A 20,091-nucleotide genomic window follows, 5' to 3' on the forward strand; every position below is an offset into this window, starting at 1 on the left:
CAGAGGATATGAGATGCTCTGAGAGACCCTTGGATGTCTGAGGATGAAAACCAGGTGTGATAAAGCATGTCAGTCCCCTAAATACCAGAATCTCCAATTGTTTGCAGCTCTGTTTCAGATTAGGGTTGTACTAGAAAAAGGACAGATCCCTTTGCCCTTCTTCTTGCCTTTGAGAGTGGCTTGCAATGGTTTCTCCCACTAAACAGATTGAAAAAAATCATGGGAACAGACCATTTTACATCCTGCATTACCCAGAGGTAAATACTATAATCAAAGCAAACTCCCATTGCATTACCTTTATGCACTCTTTTATACAGTAATATTATAGATGGTTAATCATCATTTTACTAGATTCATCCTCTGCTTAGAGCACATCAACCTCTGATATTTGTAACAGTGAATGTGAAGGTGGGTACTTTGTCTTTCATGTGAGGGCAGAGTTTCTCTTCCACAATAAATGCACTGAATTGTGGATTTCCTGTATGAGGAGAATTGATTAGCCATGACCTGAGGTCCCTTTTGAGTCATTCTATACATAAAGTCATAATCTCAGAAAATTTACCTTGGAGGACTTCAGCTTCTCGGTTTGAAATGCATAGCTGAACAGCTTCTCATGTTCATCTTGCTTTGCAGTTCTTAGCCCTGCTACGGTGTTTTACACTCTTCTTTTTTGTCCTAGGTCATATCAGAAATCTTAGTGGAAGTTTTGTCTTCAGAGAACACAGAAGAGTGGAAATGAAAATACATCCCAAATACACTAAATTGTGGTGCCAACATGCAAATGGTTTCAGGATGCTGCTCTTTCATTATTTATCATTTATGGCTAGAGATTTCAAACATCAAATACCCGAAGGTTTGAACATATTCCCGCTGAAGAATTCGTCTGTTCTGCAGCTCTACTGGAACTTCTTCTAGGACAAGCATAATTATTGCTGCATTCTTGTATATTTGCAGCTTTTAACTTGCACAGCAGTGATGGTTTCGTTTTCCTTCCTTCCTTTAAACTAGCTTAGTGCTTTAAAAATTCAGCACTGCCTAATAGGGCTAGGTGGTTTAAGATTATGTGAAAAAAAAATATTTGCTGAAAAATATGTCTTTCATTCTTTACAAAGCAGACATGAATTTGCCAGTTATAGCCTATGACCCTTACTACAAAATTGTTCTCAGGATTCAGGAAATTAAATTGAATTTCATCTCAGTCAATGTCTGCATTCACTTCAGCCTCCAGAGGCAGACATAACTGGCAAGATGTGGAATTCCAGATGCAACATCTAAATCTTTCCTGCCAGTAGTCCTACTTTTTCTACACAATTATTATATGATCTCATAGCAATCATTTCTATACTTAGGATGGTTTTAGCTATTATGCTTTTTGCACTGAGTGGAAGAACATCAGGGCTGAATGTCTTCAGACAAAAAGGCAGCTGTATCAAAATTTTCAATATGCTTGGTAAATTTCCCAACTCTGGATGATGAACTACAAAAATAAGTGGAATTTCTGATAAGATCAATGCCCTTTGGTTTTCTGATCGCTTCAAACTTTGGATGAATTAATCTCTTGAATATAAAACCAAATTTTTAACATTCAGTTGAACTGAACAATGTCTTGTTAATTGCAACAACAAAAAAAGTGTAAATGCTTGCATAGCCTTTTTGGTGATCTTTTTTTACATCCTTATACCCTGACAGGGTGAAAAGGTACCAGTGATGTACATCCTTAATCACAAGACAATAGAACAAGTCTTGCACATGACAATCTTAAGCAAGATTAGTTTACTTAGGTATTTCAAATTGCCTGGAAATTAGAGAGAGTGAAGTTTCAATGGCATTCTCTTAAATGTAAGAACACACATTTTGCAGAGTTCTGTGGGGAACAAAAGTTCTTGCTAACAATCCGGATTGCAGAACTGAAGAAATTTATTACATTTGTATATGACAGTGGAAGAAAGGCTTAAATTCAAAGTGGTTTTGACAAACTGGATAAATATTTTGGAAAAAAAGTTATATTCAATAGAGACAGTAAAAAACCAGAGAAATATTCAACCATAGAAATATGAACAATGGATTAGGTGATCTTGAGGAAAACAAAACTGACCAGAGCTTAAATTTTATCACTAAGTGATACTGGTGTTACAACCAAAGCTTGTATTCCATATGAAAACATGGAAAAAGAGTACACATGGTGACACCTGCATGATTATCCTTCTTTTCCTATAAACAATCACAAGATCCCTGCATGATTATCCTTTTCTTATAAACAATTACAAGATCCCAAGTAGCATATTAGCTCCAGCTTTGGACTGCAAATAAGATACAAATCAGTTGAAGACAGTCCTGATGAAAGCAGGAGAATACATCAGCTCTTGAGATGTCCTGCACTGCCTAAAGAACAGTTTCTGGAAGTGGGCTTTACCTGTGTAAAGACTTAGGGGAATACTCTGCTCGCTCTCCCTTTGGTGGCTATGCAATACTCTGAAATCACAGCAAGGGAGGTTCAGGTTGTGCATTAAGGAACAGTTTGCAATGGCAAGTCAAAACAGGTTGCCTGAGGAGGCTGGGGTGGTGCTAGTGCTGGAGGACTTTATTCTGGGTTAGACAAATGCTTGTCAAGAATGACACATACATGTAGTTGGTTGTGCCTTGGGGCAGAGGCACGGAGGAGCTGACCTTGCAAGGTTCCTTCCAATCCTACTTTTTTAACATAAAGAGCATTATGCTGTTTCCTCCACCCCACCTTCATTATTCCAAGTTTTCCTGTTCTGCCTTCAAGCTTTCCCTTATCTCCAGCTACTCTCCTAAAAATAACCTTTTTACTGCCTCTTTTACTATTGTATGTGTATGTAGGAAATGCTTTCTGAACAAAATGGTTCTGTGGATGGACATGACTGACCTCATCCATGGAAAAGGACAGGACTACTTCTCACCATACTATGAACTATGTACTGTGGTTACAGAAAAAAAATTCTTACTGCAGGATTAAGACCTAGACATTCAGAAATATTTTAGGCACCAATAGGAACAGAGACGGTAGCTGAAGTGACAGCTTTCTGTATGCAGGGCTTATAAAAAGGAAGGAAGTTAGAGCTTTATTTTTCAATATTTGTTCTGGACATGTCAAGGTTATGACTCTGATACACTACTCATTTTCCCACTGTTTTATGTGACAAAGCTGAAAGGGCAGTAGGTCCTAGTAAGCTTAACTCGAGTGTCCTGTTTTGCTGAGAGGAGTTAGTTTGGGAAGACAAGGTAATTACACTGCGTAGTCAGAACGAGCACCTGAACTCAGATCAGAAGCCCAAATGGGTCCGACTACAACACGCTGGGTACAAATAAACATCGCTTGGAACATCTCCTTCCCTCAGTGCTGCTCCCGAAGTGGGGGACGACCTCAGCCCCCCGCGGTTCGGGAAGGCTGGAGCTGCTCAGGTGGCGGCCGGGCGGGCTCCGGAGAGGCGGCGCTGCGGGGGAGTCCAGGGAGAGCCCGGCAGGTGAGCGCCCCAGCACCCGGCAGGGAGCCGCCCGCGGGCTCTCCGCGCGGTTCCCCCCGCGTTTCACGTAGCGCCGAGGAGGACGGACCGGAACGGGAATTGCAAGCCCCGTCCCCGATGCGCGGCGGCGGCAGAACGAGCAGCAGCAGCATCATCGCCCGGCTCCGGCCCGCGGGCCCCGCACCGGGCTGTCGCTCCCCGCCTCGCCCGCCGGGGAGAACGGCGCGGAGCGGGCGGCAGGCGCGCGTGGGGCGGCCGGGATGAGGGGGCGCGGGCCGCCCCTCCCTGCCCGCCTCCCAGCGCGGGGGGCGCGCTGTGGCACCAGCCCTCCTCGCCTGTTTTTTAGGTTGTGGGATTTTTTTTTTTTTTTTCCTTGAACTCTTGCTTAGCAAATTGCGCGTGATGAGCTCATGATGCCGCGCCCCCCCCGCCCAGGCTGGGGCAGGCAGGGGGACGTGAGGCGGGCGGGCGCGGCCAGCGGCGGGGGCTCTGCGCGGCCGGGAGGAGGGGGAGCCCTCGGTCCCACGCTGTTTGCTGGACTCGGGTTGTGAGGCTTTTCCCTCCTTTTTTTAATATTTTTCAATATATATATGTATATTTATTTATTTATTGCCCCTGTCCCGCTGCGTGGCGGGTTGTTTGCCGCTGTGTTCGCAGGTGGATCCATGAGCTCCCCCAAGAGCGGCACCGCCGCCGCGCAGCGCCGCGCCGGGGCGGGGGGAGCGGCCGCCAGGTTCGGCCCCGCCGCCGCTGCGGGGGGCGGCCCCGCCCGGGCTCCGGGTGGGCAGGCGTGAGGCGGGCGAAGTTTCTCCGCGGCGCCGGGCCCCTCCGAGGGACTGCGGGCAGGGAAGAGCCTGGCCCCGCGGTGCTGAGGGAGCCGACACCGCCGCCGCCAGCAGAGCAGCCCGGCTTTGGCCATGAAGAGGAAACAGAAGAGGTTTCTGCAAATGACGCTGCTCTTCACCGCGGCTCTGATTTTCCTGCCTGACATCGGCCTCTGGTCTCTCTACAAGGAGAAGCACCTGGTGAAGCCGCCCGAAGCCGCCGAGCCGCAGGTAGGTGCGAAGCCGCCCGGCAGCGCAGCCCCCGCCGGGCAGGGCAGGGCAGGGCAGGGCGGCAGCCAGGCCTCGGGCACGGCCCCGCTCTCGCCCCGCGGGGCCCGGCTTCGGCCCGGGGCGCGGAGCGGGAGCGGCAGCACGTGTGCCGGTCCGACCGCCGCGCCGGAAAGTTGTGGGAGCAGGAGTCTGCCGCGCTGGGCTTCCCCGGCAAGGGCGAGGGGTGAGCCGGCACAGAGGCTGGCTCTGAAATTAGGAGGACGTGGGATTTTGTGCGTTGCGTTAGTGAGCTGAGTGTGATGCTGGGCTCTAATTTTCATTACAAGAAGTGGAGGCTTTAGTGCAACTTTTTGTTTGCCTGCCTCTCTGCAATACTTCTCGAACTGGTGTGTGGCTGTAGGTCCGCTAAAATTGCTTGGGATCCATGTAGACGTCTTACCGCCGCTATTTTTTGTTTCCTCATCTGTTGTAAATTCGACAGAAGTGACTGGCAGTGTTTTTTTCTCGTCTGAATATTACTATTTTGACCTGATGCGGCGATGCTGTGTTTAACTGCTTGTCAGACTGATGTCACAAAGAACTTTCAAATATTTTCAGTTTACAGTTTTCTCGATCACTGTTATTAATAAGAGCAGTTGACATAAGCTGTTTTTTGCTTGAGTTATTCTTCAGCTTGATGGGTTTATGTATGGCTCATAAATCACAGTATGACCTGCATTAAGTGAAGTTTAGTTTTAGGGAGTTGTTGTAATGCACTTCTTTATAACCCTGCCTGTAATTTACCAAAGCTTGTGTTTGTTCTGTTCAACAGTATAACGATCCTACACTGTAATTGTCAGTGTAATTTAAATATAACATGGATGTTTCATAGATCATTGGTAAGAAATTATGGGATTGTATAATCTTTTAGCTTGTTTACCACTTATGTAGCCTTCACATTAGAGTGTATTAGATGGCATCATATATCATTTTAGTGTATTAGTAGCCTTCATTTCAAGGGTCATCACCCATGTATGGTCAGTGGCTTCAAGTGAGCAATAACATATTTGATTCTTTGTTAATAAGGGTATCCATTACAGAAGTTAGTCCTCCAAAGTAGCTTTGGTTAATGAAATATACTGAATATTACTAGAGAAGGAAGTTAAGGATAGCTTCTTAATTTGAAGCTTGCTTTATGTTTCCATGGGTTTTAAAATGCAATAGGTGTCAGGTGCTAAAATTTAGTTAGAAGTAATTTCTGCTGAAAGAAAATTATGCGTGCTCATAAGTGTCTGTCATTAGTTTACAAGATGCACACTGCAGTCTTTGCAGTTTCTAATTTACTTTGTGACTTAGGAAAGCTAAGGTGTTCAGTGCAAGTAATGATGTCCATGTGTGTTGCATGGCTCTTTAGAACACACATGCCTTGAAGAAATTCCTAATGTTTAAGAGTGCTCTCTAAGTAGAACATTATTTGATAACACTGAATGGGAGCTTTTTTATCAAAGAAGAAAAAAAAAAAGGGTTCTGGATAAAGTGGTGTAAGACATAGAAGCCATATGTCAAGGACTAGCGAGGCTTTCTAATGAGACCCAAAAAAATTTTGCATCCTCAGTTTTCTGTAAAGGTCTTTTTGCTAGCTTCCTTTTTTTCTCCCCCTTTTTTTCCCCTTTTTCCCCTTCCCTTCTCTCCCAGTCTGAATACTAATTGAACAGTAATGGGACTGGACTATTTAATGGAAAAACAATAAAAATGAGCAGTGAAACTTTGAACCTTACAGCTGACTCTAATGTAATTCTGTTATCATGGTAAGTATTGAAATCATGTTGGCAGTGTTATTACCCAGTGAGGATGGAAGGTTGAAGTACAGACAAGTAATGCAATTAGGTTACTTATGTCTTTTGATGTGCACATTATAACCCAAAATACTTACAGGGAACAGGGATTGAAATACGAGTTTGAGTTCCAACTCCCTGAAATATAAAGAAAATTGTAAGACTTTTTTGAGACTACTCTAGAAATGAGGGTAGTTTCTTTCTTACTAGAAAAGACTGCATTAGAAATAGTATCATAGTAGAAATGTAACTTCTTTTTCCCTATTAAGTTACTAGCAGGTGCAAGAATTTAAACACTCAGCGCAGTTACTCTTTGCCCTTGAGGCATTCAATTTCCTGATACTTTGTGTGACTTAACACAAGTTTAGAGGTCAGTCCTACTGGAACTGCAGCAGATTTTTCTTATATATTCTAAGACTGTGCTAGGTTATGAAGATATGTGTGTAGAGTCAGTACATCATGCTAGTGATGTGCAGTTGGACTGTTGCGGTGTTTTCTGATCATGGGAGAGAGGCAGAGCTGTCTGTGACTTCAATAATTTACTTACAGGCTGAACTGGTCTTGCCTTTGTGAATGAAATGAGTATCTAGTTGGTATTCTGACCTTGACAGTAGTGTTTATAAATATGCTGTCTTGTTTTAAGAACAAATAAATTCATGTTACAGATCATCAGGTAGTTTTGAGGAGATGGCATGGTGAAATGATGTTTTGACTACTATAAATTAAGCTTTCCCATTCATTGCTGAAACAAACATCCCCAGCCTTCCCTGTGAGTGAGGGCTCTGTCAGCCTCTCCCACCACCTCAGCTGCTTGCCATGCACCAGAGTGAAGGAGGGATGGCAGTCTGATGGAGCAGGTATTGATATCCTGGCAGCAGTAAGCAGAGAAGCTGCTCAAAAGCAGTCCACAATGCAAAAATAGTCTGTTTCTGTCAATGGTAGAACAGTGTCCCCTGGGGACTGTGTCAATTTCCAGTGCCTAGGAGAGACACTTGCGTTCTTTACTGCTATCTAGAAATTCTAATATGGCAAACTAAGTTGACTTTTTTTTTCATGAAAAGAGTGCTGCAATAAGTTACATAAGATTTTTTTTCCTTGTGAAAATTCTGTTTCTGAGTAGAGAAGCTCTTCTTTAGGAAAAATTGAAAAATAAGATGATGATACAGGTAGGATTTCAGACATCAATGATTTTACATTAATTCTATAAACATAATCTCTATGAACTTTCATGTCATATAAACTTTCTTAAGCTGTCATGTTTTCACTTGAGAACTTGATAGGCTTGATTTTGGCTATTGTTATTGACTTATGGTTTATCATATTATTTAAAGTGGAGCTTCAAGGGTAAATGTACATGTAAAGGTTCTGAGTTATGTGGTGCAACAAGATTTCCATAAAATACAGTTTGACATAACTGTAGACATGAGGGAAAAAATATAGTTTATTTCTAGTTTCATCTTTCTAAAACTGCCTTCCTTGCTATACTGTGGGAATAAGGGAAATTGAATAGGGTATTTTTATTGCCTTTTTAAAAAAGAAGTCTTAAAAATTCCTTAAAACATTATGGTGTCCTTGAGTTTTGATTACATTTTTTACAGTTAGTTTAACTTTGGAGGGGGAATTTATTTATTTTTGTTTTGTCACTGGGATATTATGTATGTATCTTACTGATCTTTTGATAAAATTCCAAGAGCAGGGTGTTTGCATACTAAGTTATGCTGGTAAAACTTTTAATTTCAGTTTTGTTTTCTGTTGAGGAAAAGCAACAGTTCAGTGCAACCAGTAGGATGTAATCCTGGCCCAAACCTGGTTATCTCATACCATATAAAGTTAGTGCTACTTTGTCTGGCTTTACCCTTGTCTCTTCATACACTGTCAGTACATGAAGCATAACTTCATGTAAAAGTACCAAATTTCTTGCAGCAGGTTTCCAGTGTCTCTTATGTAGGTATTGTGATGCATATTTCTTTCTATTTGTATGGGAGGCCAGTGTGGGTGGTGACTGAAAGGAGAGGATTCTGATGAAGTAACCCCTAATATAGTTCAACTTCATTTCGGTGTATTTTTTTTCCTTTGTCATATCGCTGGTTCCTGGTGTGAAATCTCCTCACTTAAAATTGAATTGAACAGCAGCATCTCTTAGCCACAGATGCTCTGTAGTACTTACAGGTGTATTACTGAAATGTTTTATGATGTGTGAAGTAAGGAAAAGAAGGTAGATTTCTGGCTTTGTTTCACATATGGTCTGGCATTTTTCTTTCTTTTCATGCATGCATGGTGTCCAGAATAAAGAGCAAAAGCTGTGCAGTGAGGAGGCAACATTGTTCCCATGGGATAGTCATGGAGTTCTCTTTCCATTGTCCTGTGAAGCCTGTGCTTCCATCTGGTTAGCCCTAGTATTACACCTTTCTCATGGGATAGTGAGGTATGGATTTAAATGAACTCCTTAGGATAAGGAGAACTTAGTCCTTACAAATCCTAGGCCTCTATTGCAGTTGGCAAACAGACACAAAATCGACTTACTAAGCCTGGTGGTTATGAAAGTAGTGACTTTGTCTGCTAAATCCTGAAAACAACTTCAGCCTGAATTCTGTCTTGCAGACTGTCAGTAGTTTCTGAAGTCTGTGAAAGAAGTGAAAATTTAAATTTACCCCAGAATGCCGTGGGAAACACGTGTTTCACACGGATTTTGATAATCATAAATTTTCTAGGACAGTTAACACTCTCAACTCACTATTGATGCCAGCGAAGTACAAAGCTTGGGTTGGTGAATTCTGTTTCTAGTGCATAAAAGCAGTATCTTGAGAGCGCAAGGTTTTCTCCCCCCACCCCCACAGCTTTTATTCCCTTGCCTTTCTGGTTGATCTCAACAGCTGCAAAATCTTGTACAAAATATGGTTCAGTTAGGATATAAATATTTTCTATTATTACACTGTTAGGACACTGTCAGTTACTTCTGTATTTAGTTCCACTGTCTCAATTATTTACCTTTGCTTTCACCACAAACTTATGAGGCAGGAGAGTTTTGTTTCTCTTAGTAGAGGAGTAAATAAGGCTTGGAGTGACAAATAGGCTCAAGTCTACAAAAGTAGCTGCTTGACTGCTACTGACATTTATTTGTACTATTTTGGGAGAGTACCTGTCAGACCATAAAAAATAATGATAATCTGAAGCCTCAGTTTCTCTGGTCAGTTTCTATTCATGTGCTGGTCCAAGCAAGTCATTGTTTCGCTCCTCAGAGCAGCAACTGGGACCTGTTGTCTTCAATACTCTTTTATTTGTTTATTTTAAAAAATTTATTAATGGTCCTGTTAATTGCTTTGCTGGCGTGTCAGCTCCAAGACTCCTTGTACCTGGCAAAACAGAGTTTAGTGCCTTAAACTGCAGAGCATTGGCAACCTGAGTTTCCCTTTTAGGTGTTTTAAGTTGCATAATTAACACTTTTTAAATTCAGTTCTTTTACCTAAATTGTTCATGTATAATTTCATTCCCTTGTATATATTGGAGCCTACTGAGGAAAATATAATTTGAGTTCTAAAACCTTTGTTACTTTATTGCCAAAAATAGTATTGTGTCTTAAAACAGTATGCTTCTGTTGCATTCAGTATACCAGAGGGAGCCCTCCTGTGGTTAATTTAATACCTATCAATTTTCAGGAGTGTTACTAAATAGAGTGTATCTTACAGGATAAAATAGACTGGTTTAGATATTTAATTTTCTTTCTATTTAACTCAGCATTTTTAATGCATTTCAGCTAATTTATTGTGCACAGTAATTTTGGCTTAATTCAAATCAAAACATAAGACCAAGAAACCTCAGTGCATGGCGACTCTAGGACTTGTAGAAAGGCTGCTGTGATGAAGGGGATTCCATGGCCGTATTGAAGCAGTGAGGTGCAAAATTGCTCAGTTATGAAGGGGGCATACCCAAGCTATGTTTTGTTCTCCCACTGGGATGTGATGCTCAGTTCTTTCCTAAACTCCCTCATCTTCCTATGCAGGCAGTTTCTCTAGTGTCTGGCTGTGAAGGATTGCAGTAGTGCTATAGGTACGTCCTGGTGAGGAGCCAGACTGCACTGTGTCTCTGTGTGCTGTGTGTCTGTGTATGCTGTGTGTGTAGGCAGGTGGCTGTTCACACATAGAAGAAAGAACAATTCAGCTTTTCTCTTGTTTTTAATGCTCAGACAGGTAACTTATGGTCTTTGTTTAGCAATACGCTGATACACACATTTATAGCAATTGACTGCAACAAAACTGTGTGTGTGCTGACTGTTTTGATGGATTTGGGCCCGGAGCAGACATCTTGGCTACTTTAAATTAGTCTAGAACAAATTAATTCAGAGATCAACAAGTTAAATGCAGTGCAACTCAGGAATCCCAAACTAAAAATTCTGCATGTATTGTAAATGTTCCTCATGGTCAAAAGACCAAATTGTGCTGACTGAAAGAATTAGCAGTCCCATTCTTTTAATTTTTTTGGGGGCTTTTTTTTAATATGAAAAGGCTTCATTAGGAGATAGCAAACTTCTGAACCTTTGTTCTGAGTATTCCAGTGTGTCATGTTTTAACTTTGGCAGGCAAGTAAGCACCACACCACTGTGCTCCCACTCCCATCTCAGTGGGATGGAGGAGAGAATCCAAAGGGTAAAAGTGAGAAAACTCGTGGGTTGAGTTAAAGACAATTTAATAGGCAAAGCAGAAGCCCCACAGGTAAGCAAAAATCAGAATCAATTCACCATTTCCCCATGGCAGGCATGTGTTCAGCCTTCTGCAGGAAAGTCGGGCTCCATTGTGCATAACAGTTACTTGACAAGACAAATGCCATCGCTCCTGCTGTCACCTCTTCCTTCAGTTTTATTGTGACTCTGATGCCATATGGCATAGCATATCCCATTGCTTGGTTGTTTTCAGCTGTATCTTCTCCCAGCTTCTTGTTCAGCCCCAGCCTCCTCACTGTCAGGGCAGTATAAGAAGCAGAGAAGACACTGATGCTGTGTAAGCCCTCCTCAGCAATAACCAAAGCATCTCTGTGTTATCAGCACTGTTTCCAGCACAAAGACAAAAGATAGCTTCCTACCAGCAGCTGTGGGGAAAATTAATTTTATCCCATCCGCAATCAACATGTAATGTAAACGTGTTTTTGAGGTCAAGCTCTGGCCAAAATATAGCTCCCTACCAGCAGCTGTGGGGAAAATTAATTTTATCCCATCCGCAATCAACATGTAATGTAAACGTGTTTTTGAGGTCAAGCTCTGTAATGGTCCATTGATTTCAACCTGATTTTGACAATTGTCACATTTGGAAGGGTTTCACTGTGATATTCTTGTCTGGTTAGTCTTATTCAAAACATGACTTCAACAGAGAAATCCTTTCCCTGTTTTTTATAAGAAACAACATGGGAGAGACCTGCTTGTGATTGTTTGCTCAAGAGGTAAAGAAGAGGAACAAAATCTATTGCAGGGATTTAACAGGCCTTCATGCTTATTTTTCAAATTCTTTACCTTCATTTCCATGATTTTCACACATTTTTCTGTGACATGGCTCCAAGTCTATGCAAACATCCAGTGATCCAAGTCAGCTTTAGTCACCAAACTAATAACAAAGAGAATTTCAGGAACAAATGATGAAGTGTATGTCCAGCTAACATAGAAATATGTAGGCCACAATATCCCACTCTCTTCTGGATGCTTGTATTCCACAGGGCCAGAGCTGTCATGTTTCTGTTCAAGGTCATGTTTCACAGGGACAGTGTTTCCTTGTGCTGTCATTTTAAGATCTCTTGGCAGATACTATTGAAGGAATTTCCTATTATATCTTTCTCTGGTCAAATCCTGTTTATTGAACACCTCTGCCCTTAGGAAGCAGTCACTAGCTGAAATATGAGGCTTTCTTGTCACATGTGGATTTAACAGATAACTACAGCATCCATTTCCCCACCAGCACCTCCAGCTGTTGGTTACCTTCCCATGCCAGGAATTTTCAGCCAAATCCCTGATGACAGTACACAATAGTATTTGACAGACGCTTCATTGGATCATCTGAAACCATCTCCAGAACAGTATAAGCCTAACAGCCAGACTTTTCTCTGAAGAACTTGAAGAATATTTTCATGTTGTCTTCAGAGACATGTGAACAGTTACGCCCAGGAGAACTGCAGCAACAAGAAGTTTGGAGATTGGTGCCACTGGCAGTACCATGAATGTGCAGTGCCATGAAACTTGTCATGTTTTTTTCACCTGAGAGCCACCATGTCTAGTGCAGTTTCCTGTGCATTGCCAGTTGCTGTTTTTTGTTTGTTTCTTTGTAGTGTGAAACTTTCAGTGCAAATTTGATATAGTAGATTAGAAAATCTGGTCTGTGTGACTGAAACGTTTCATTGATCAGTGATCAGCCATTGATTCTGTGCTTAAGAAGCAGTGGCAACTGAACAGTTTTATTCTTTGCTACACGGTAGTTTATGACAGCACGCGATACTGCTAAGAGATTTGGCTAGGCAGTGTAATTATCTAAACTAGAATTTTGTCAGGACACCAGTATTAGTACAAGGTGCTTTAGAAATTGGATTGCTTACTGAAGTGTGTAAGTGTAGATTTATCAGACTAACTTAAGGAGCTCATTTGCCTAAAGAACCACAATTTTTCATACTTGTACTTAGAATAACAGATGTGTTGATTTAGAAAATTTTAGCATGTTTACTTAGTTTTGCTTTCTGTAAATACTTTTCTATCAGTTAAGTACTAGGAGAAGGCAGGCAAATATTTAGGACGAGTAAGAACATTCATAGCGGTCTATGACAAGTTCCATTTATAGATTAAGATGGTGAAGAGGAAGGACTCCATGTGTCTCTGTTCAGAGCCAATGCCTGGGAAATAGAGTCCCTGCAGTGTTGAAGGCTCCTTTACTGTGAGATAAGTATTTTATCCCATATGTTTTTGCCTCACTGTGATTAAAATCTCCTGATTTTGCGTTGGATAAAACAATTTTCTATCACAGGCAGTTTGTCTTTCTATTTTGTCCTCCAGTCCCTGGGCTAAAATTTGTGGTTGTAATGTAACTGTTGGGTGAACTTTGTGTAACTTTGCTGAAACTTTTTGAGTGTGTCCAAGGGAGCAAGGTCAAACAGCGCACATGGACTGGAGGGGTTTGTGATCTTCACACCCACAAGAGACAGCTCCAGCAGATACTGGCAACGGAAATACCCTGTGTGCAGAATAACTTCATTCACCCTTGACAAAACTTTGCTTGTCCCTGGCAAAGCCTGCACAGATGCGGGAGTAGTTAGTCAGAGATAACTACTAGATGACTTGAGGAGAGACTATAAATTGCACCAAATCTAATGCTGAAGCCCCATCCTTCAGTGGTTCTCCAGTTTTGAATCATCTGTTTTGAACAGAATTAATACATGTTTTAATGCAGTAGTTGACTTCTAATTTTTTTTAATATGAGAGCGCAATGCCTAATATAGTTTATCAGCTCTTATTTTCAACATAGCAGCACATTTCCATCTCTTTCTGCTTTGTCTCTTTTTTATTTGCTTTTTCTTGGGGGAAAGCCCTCCACATTTCAGATTATTTAATGTTTTTGTTATCCCACTTAGTTCCTGGGTAAATTTCTGTATTGGACTGAGTTGTGTAAGTTTTTACATTGCTTTTTCTGTAGAGCAGTAATTTCACATTAGCATGGAGAATGCACTTAAAAGACACATTAATGCCATTCAACAAGCAGTATGTTTATATTTTTCTCAGACTCTGATAAATGACTACATTTTGAGTTGCATTTGTTATGGGTACAAAATGAATGACAGACTTAAATGGATGATGTTTTTGCAAAATTGCATAATATAAACTAAAGTGACATTCAAATTGCTGATCAAATTTTACAATTATAACACCAGTATAAAAATGTAAATTCAGAACTTTTATGACATTGAGCAACAAATTCTCCTCTAAAGTCACAGAAGCATTAAAGACACAACACAGATGAGAATAAAAAATACTTGTGATGGCTCTAAAAATTAGAGGGAGAAAATTGAAAATTACATACAAAAGTCTCACAGCAAAGTATTCCTGCAGTATATGTAACCCGTGTTTCACATCAGATTAAATCTTTTCCAGCACCCTTGACGTAATTTCCAATAATGGTGAAGCAGTGGAAATTTCTCCAAGCACATGGAGAAAGATGCTCCTCCATGGAGGTCATACTTTATTTTGAGTGACGCTATTTGAACTATATTGAGAGGAATGTGGTTTTATATCTCTATTTTCCCTAAAGTAATCCATTTCAGAAATACAAGCTCAATGTAAGTGCAGCCAAAACGCATATATAAGCCTATGCTTTGCTAACATGAAAGTGAAGTTGTGTTCACCTCCACCAACTGCTTATACTAATGGATTTTGAAATCTGCCATTTTTAGCAATGTAGATAGACATGCCATGTGAACAGGAAGTGCTTCATAGGAGGACAGGCAACTTTGGGAATTCCATCAGGGAAAGCAGCAAAGCTGCAGAGGAATGGGAAATAAATTGGACTAGAAACAAGGTTGATTACCTTCTGTAATCTTCCCCCATCTTCCCTCTCTTCTTGCTCGCTCAGGAGAGTGTGCACCAAGAGCAGTAAAGATGCTGAGATATTTAAACCATTCTTACACAAAGTGTTGAGAGAAGCTATTTGACAAAGCGTTGTCATTCATGTGAGACTTTGTGTAAAACTGAGGTGGTTTCTCAGCAAAATTCTAAGTGCTGTAGTGCATGTGCAGACCCCACAGTAGTGCAGTCACTGAAGAGAAAGGTGTTTCCTTTGAAGCAACTTCAGTATCAACATGTGAGAGACATTTTTCTTCAGATGCTCAAGACTCACAACAGATGTCTCCTTCAGAAGCAATGAAGAAAAAATGCCTTTTATATTGGGAACAAGGAAATGGAGATGGCATCATGCTAAGCAGCAACCTGCTTCTGCATCTGGAATGGATGTGAATGACAAATGAACACGGGAGATTCTGCTGGTTTCAGATGAGACAATTTACAGTAATTTTCTTCATAGTTTCTGGTATGGGGCTGTGTTTTGGATTTGTGCTGAGCACAGGGTTGATAATATAGAGATGTTTTAATTATTGCTGAGCAGGGATTGCACAGAGCCAAGGCCTTTTCTGCTTTTCGTAGTGCCATGCTGGTGAGGAAGGTGGAGGTTCATGGGAGCTTGGGAGGGGACACAGCCAGGACAGGTGACCCAAACTGACCCAGGGATATTCCAGACCATCTGGCATCATGCTCAATGTGTAAAGTGGAGGGAAGAAAGAGAAAGAGGAGCAACATTTGGAGTTGATGGTATTTGTCTTTCCAAGTAACTGTTAAATGTGGTAGGGCCGTCCTCTCCTGGACATGGCTGAGCACCTGCCTGCCCATGGGAAGCAGTGAATTCATTCCTTGTTTTGCTTTGCTTGTGTGCATGACTTTTTTGTTCTCTATGAACTGTCTTTATCTGAACCCATGAATTCTCTATTTTTTATCCTTCCAAGTCTCTACCTGATCCTGCTGGTGGGGGAGTGAGTGGCTGTATGGGGCTTGACTATTGGGTAGGGTTAGACCATGACAGAGAACAAGGCCAGGACTATGCACTTCATAACCCCTCTAAAGACAGATTTTGGAGAAACTTGCCACTTCCTTGTGTTTTAGAAATGCTTGTTCTGTGATTTATAAGAGTAAAGTCTTTCTGAGTTAAGTTTAAAACTAAAATTCAGTGAGACTTGAAACTTTTCTTCAATGCATTTAAAAGAAAATTTTAATAGAATAGATTCCTCAGAGATAGTTGTTAGCGTGGGTTTTGAGTTTTTCCTTTTAGTTACATGTATATGCATGTATATGTGCACTCATGTAAGTTTGTTTATGGGCAGAAGGTGAAGAGACCATCTTTGCTTCCTACAGGGAGATATTATAATAAAAATATATTTTTCTTAGTGTAACATGCCAACAGTCTTGAGAGGAATGGAACAATTTTGTGAAAAACACTATGTGAATACATGGAGAAGCATATGTTAATGAGGATAAATTTGGCACAATCTACAGTGTCTGGCATTTTTAAGTTGGATTTTTTTTTAATAAATTTGGAGTTTTTTGGTTTTGTCTCTCATCCCTCTTTAAAAGCAGATTGCATGTGGGCTGATTTTATGTTCAGTTTTTGAACAGCCATAACTTCCAACAATCTACTGAATGTTTTTTTCTTCCTCTACTTGAGAAGCTTGAAATCTGTAGTAAACAATGATGTTGGCTCATTTTGTTTATGCCCTTGATTGTTTCTAGTCTTTCCTGTTAGTCATGTCTACTCTTTAGACAGAGGACTCACATACAGATTTTTGTATGTGTATGTTTATTTAGGAAACCATAGACAAGATTGTTCAAAAATAACTTGCCCAAGGCTGCCATCCTTATAACACACTTTGCTGATCTCCTAGTCTCCTGGTATGTGTGAGCAAAAATCAAACAACTGACCTTCTCTTCCATTTAGTGACCATCTTCATATCACAGATTGATCTGCAATTTACTGATCTGGTTGTTCGAGAAACCAGCTACTGTCTTTTAATAAAATTAGAGAAGCTTCCAGAATGTTAGAATGGAAATGACAGGAAGGAAATATGTGAGTAATGAAAATATACACCAAGGAAAATACATCTCATCAAATATATTTCTTGAACTTCTAAGTTGTGTTGCTGTTGTGTTAGCTATGCCTTCTCTTTCATGTTCTAATCTGCATGTCTGGCATATTTTGATATTATATTATTATTTTTTTAAATGCATGCTGACTGCAACCTTGCTTCTCTCTTTTAATTTATTACAGCATATTAGTAAAGCTGCTTTGGAATACCCTGGATTAATGATGCATTTAAACTGTTTTAAAACAACCCTGGGCTAGGTCAATTATTGAAGTAATGCCAGCAAGGAATATTTTATTTTGATTGCAGTAAGCTCTTAGTTTTATGTTAACTGCATTGTACAAACATGACCTGTGGGCTTTAAATGTTACAGTGAATTGGAAACATGTGAATAAAGCATGCTTTGCATTTGCATGGAGCAATCTAACTCTCCTTCTTGAGAGGAGATTCTAGCTTGTATTCCTTGGTTGTACACATGGTCACGTTTTTGTGCAAATGCTGTGAGACTACACGGCACTGAGATGTGTTTGATATAAAAGGAAGGCATGGTGAGGTGTGGGTGCTCCTTGTGGCATGTTAGGTGTCACTGCAGTCATCCCTTCTGATACTGGTTATCTCCCAGAACCTCATTTGTAAAAGTAGGGCATTTAAATTTTTCTTCTAAAATTCACATCCTTAATTATTGCAATGTTTCTTTTCCTTTTTGGAAGTGTGAAGTGTTACTTGCTGTGTTCTGCTTTATAATTGAGTTGGAATGTGTTATTATGTATCTTTCAAAATGTGGGGATGTGTTTTTTCTCATCCCAAATATGTCTTTGTTTTAATCTAATCTACTTATAGTGCTTATTATGTATCTTTCAAAATGTGGGGATGTGTTTTTTCTCATCCCAAATGTGTCTTTGTTTTAATCTAATCTACTTATCTGTTCAAAACTGCACTGTACTTGCTCTGCTAGATTCCAAAATGATGGGCAGCTTATGCTGCAAATTTAAAAAAAAACAAACAAAAAATCAGCTCTGTATAACAAAATTTTAGTAATGCTGTCTCATGTCAATAAGACTGGTATTGACCAGTCTGCAGTGGTATTGGAGTTCACAGCAGTGCTTGGGAAGCTTGACTTGCCCATGAAGTTTTACAACTTTTAGGCTATGGCTGTTGTCTTTTTGTTAAATAGGTCCTCTGGAAGAGGAGCTAAAACTGTTCCAGTCATGGCCTGAAATTGCACCTATACCAAACTTCTAAGAAATTTGCTTAAAATAAACAGATGATACACTTATCCAGAACAATGACTACAAATAGTTGTGGCCTATTATCTATTTAAAGAGGGGTAAAACCAGTTCTTAAAATGAAGACGCCTACTTTGTTTAGGAGAACAGTGATTTGGTAGTGACTGAGCTGCTTGAGGTGAGCAGAGATTTTGAGCATTGAGCCACTTGCAAGGTAAAACAAAATGTAAACAAGACCAAAACGATTCATTCCAATTGCTTCTGAAGGATCACAAGAAGCAAAGTAAAAACTTTTTTGTGGTTTGGGGTTGTTATTAGGTTAAGGTAATTCCCGGGTGTTTGAAAACTGTGATGTTCCATGTCTAGGAAACAGAGACATAAAACAATGATCTGTGAATTCAGTGACCATTGTTTGGAATATACATTATAGTGAAGAGAGTTTATGTAATGGAATAGAGAAAAAATAGGGAGGTGGGAAGTTTGGAGTAGAATATAGGCAGACTTTTGCTTCTGTATTTCAGGATCTCTCCATATAATTTTCTTTCTTTGTCTAGCCCTCTAAAGAAAAAATGTGGATAAATTATAAAATAATGTTTATGAGGAAATAAATAATCCCAGGTTTACATATGCAGCAATAACTTTTGACACAGTAATTGCTACTGAGGAAGGAGCTCTTGATGCTTATATTAGTTTTATGAAAATGTTAGCTTTCATTTCAAAGAGAATAACATTGTTATGATGACTGCGTAAATTAGTTGTGTACTCTCAAATATTGTACAATTTCTGTTCAATCATAGTCATCACAGATGGGATAGAAGAGAGAACCTATTGAGGGAGACCAAATTAAGTAAAGGTTTCATTGTTGTCTGACTGATGAGAGATCTGAGAATATGATAGAAGTACCTGAGAAAAGAGTAACATGGAAAAAATATGCAGGCATCACTTTATTGACTCTTTCTTTCAATAGAAATAATAGCATCAAATTGAATACTGTGCCAGCATCAAAACAAATGGCAGATGCAGGTTTGTGTACAATAGATTATTAAGATATGGAGCTTTCTGAAGCGGGGATTGGGGATATTAAAAGCTTACATGGCTTCAAGAAACAATTGAATACATTAATGGAAGAAAAATACATTAGGGATAAAGACAGTGCCTCTGGCTTGCACTGTCCTTGAACCATCAGTTGCTGGAGTCTGGAAGGGTATTTTAGGAAAGTGAAGTTGTTTGTTTGCCACGTATTTATATCTTTCTGTAGGATTGCTGTTGTTTGCTGTCAGAAACAGATAATTAGCTGGATGGACCTGTTTATATAACTTAAAAAAGTCATTCTTAAACTAATAATGTGTAAGTTAAAGTTGTCCATAGTAGTTGCTGATGGGAAATCGGGTTATGGAGCAGATATTTTGAATGAGTTTTCTTGATGACAGAGAATGTTCTGGTAAGTCAGAGTAGTATTGCCAGACAGGTTCAATGTTGCTGCTCCACAGTAAATTTGAGATGTGGCACACTGAGAAAGTACACACCCCAGATTATGTATAACTGTAATAACATGCATTTTCCTATTACACGTCATGGTGTATGAGTTAATATCTGAGGGAGACTAAAGACACAATTTCAAGATTTGAAACTTTAATGGATACTTATAGGGGTACTTTTCTCCATCCTCTTGCTAACAGTAGGATCCTGGAATATTCTGTGTAGTTTGTTTGCTTTTATTTTTATGCAACTTTTTCTCTATTTGAAATAATGACAATTTTTTCCACCTCAGGCTGAAATATTGAACATGGGAATTTTGAATATGGTAAAGTGTCATAAAGAATATCTTCAGTCTGAGATCTTGGTATTGTTCAATATGTGTGAA

General features: G+C 40.1%; 1 protein-coding gene across 1 annotated transcript in view; it reads left to right on the plus strand.

Moving 5' to 3' along the window:
• The first annotated feature begins 3,758 nt into the window (after positions 1-3,758).
• The window catches only part of GALNTL6 (polypeptide N-acetylgalactosaminyltransferase like 6), a 430,883-nt gene continuing 414,550 nt past the window's right edge, over positions 3,759-20,091 (plus strand). Inside the window, exon 1 of the mRNA XM_039700070.1 lies at positions 3,759-4,543. Coding sequence (XP_039556004.1) covers positions 4,406-4,543 — 138 coding nt within the window. The 5' untranslated portion in view covers positions 3,759-4,405. The remainder of the gene's footprint in view (positions 4,544-20,091) is intronic.

Source organism: Passer montanus, unplaced genomic scaffold (genome assembly GCF_014805655.1).
Source record: "Passer montanus isolate IOZ18808 unplaced genomic scaffold, ASM1480565v1 scaffold14, whole genome shotgun sequence".
Classification (NCBI taxonomy): domain Eukaryota; kingdom Metazoa; phylum Chordata; class Aves; order Passeriformes; family Passeridae; genus Passer; species Passer montanus.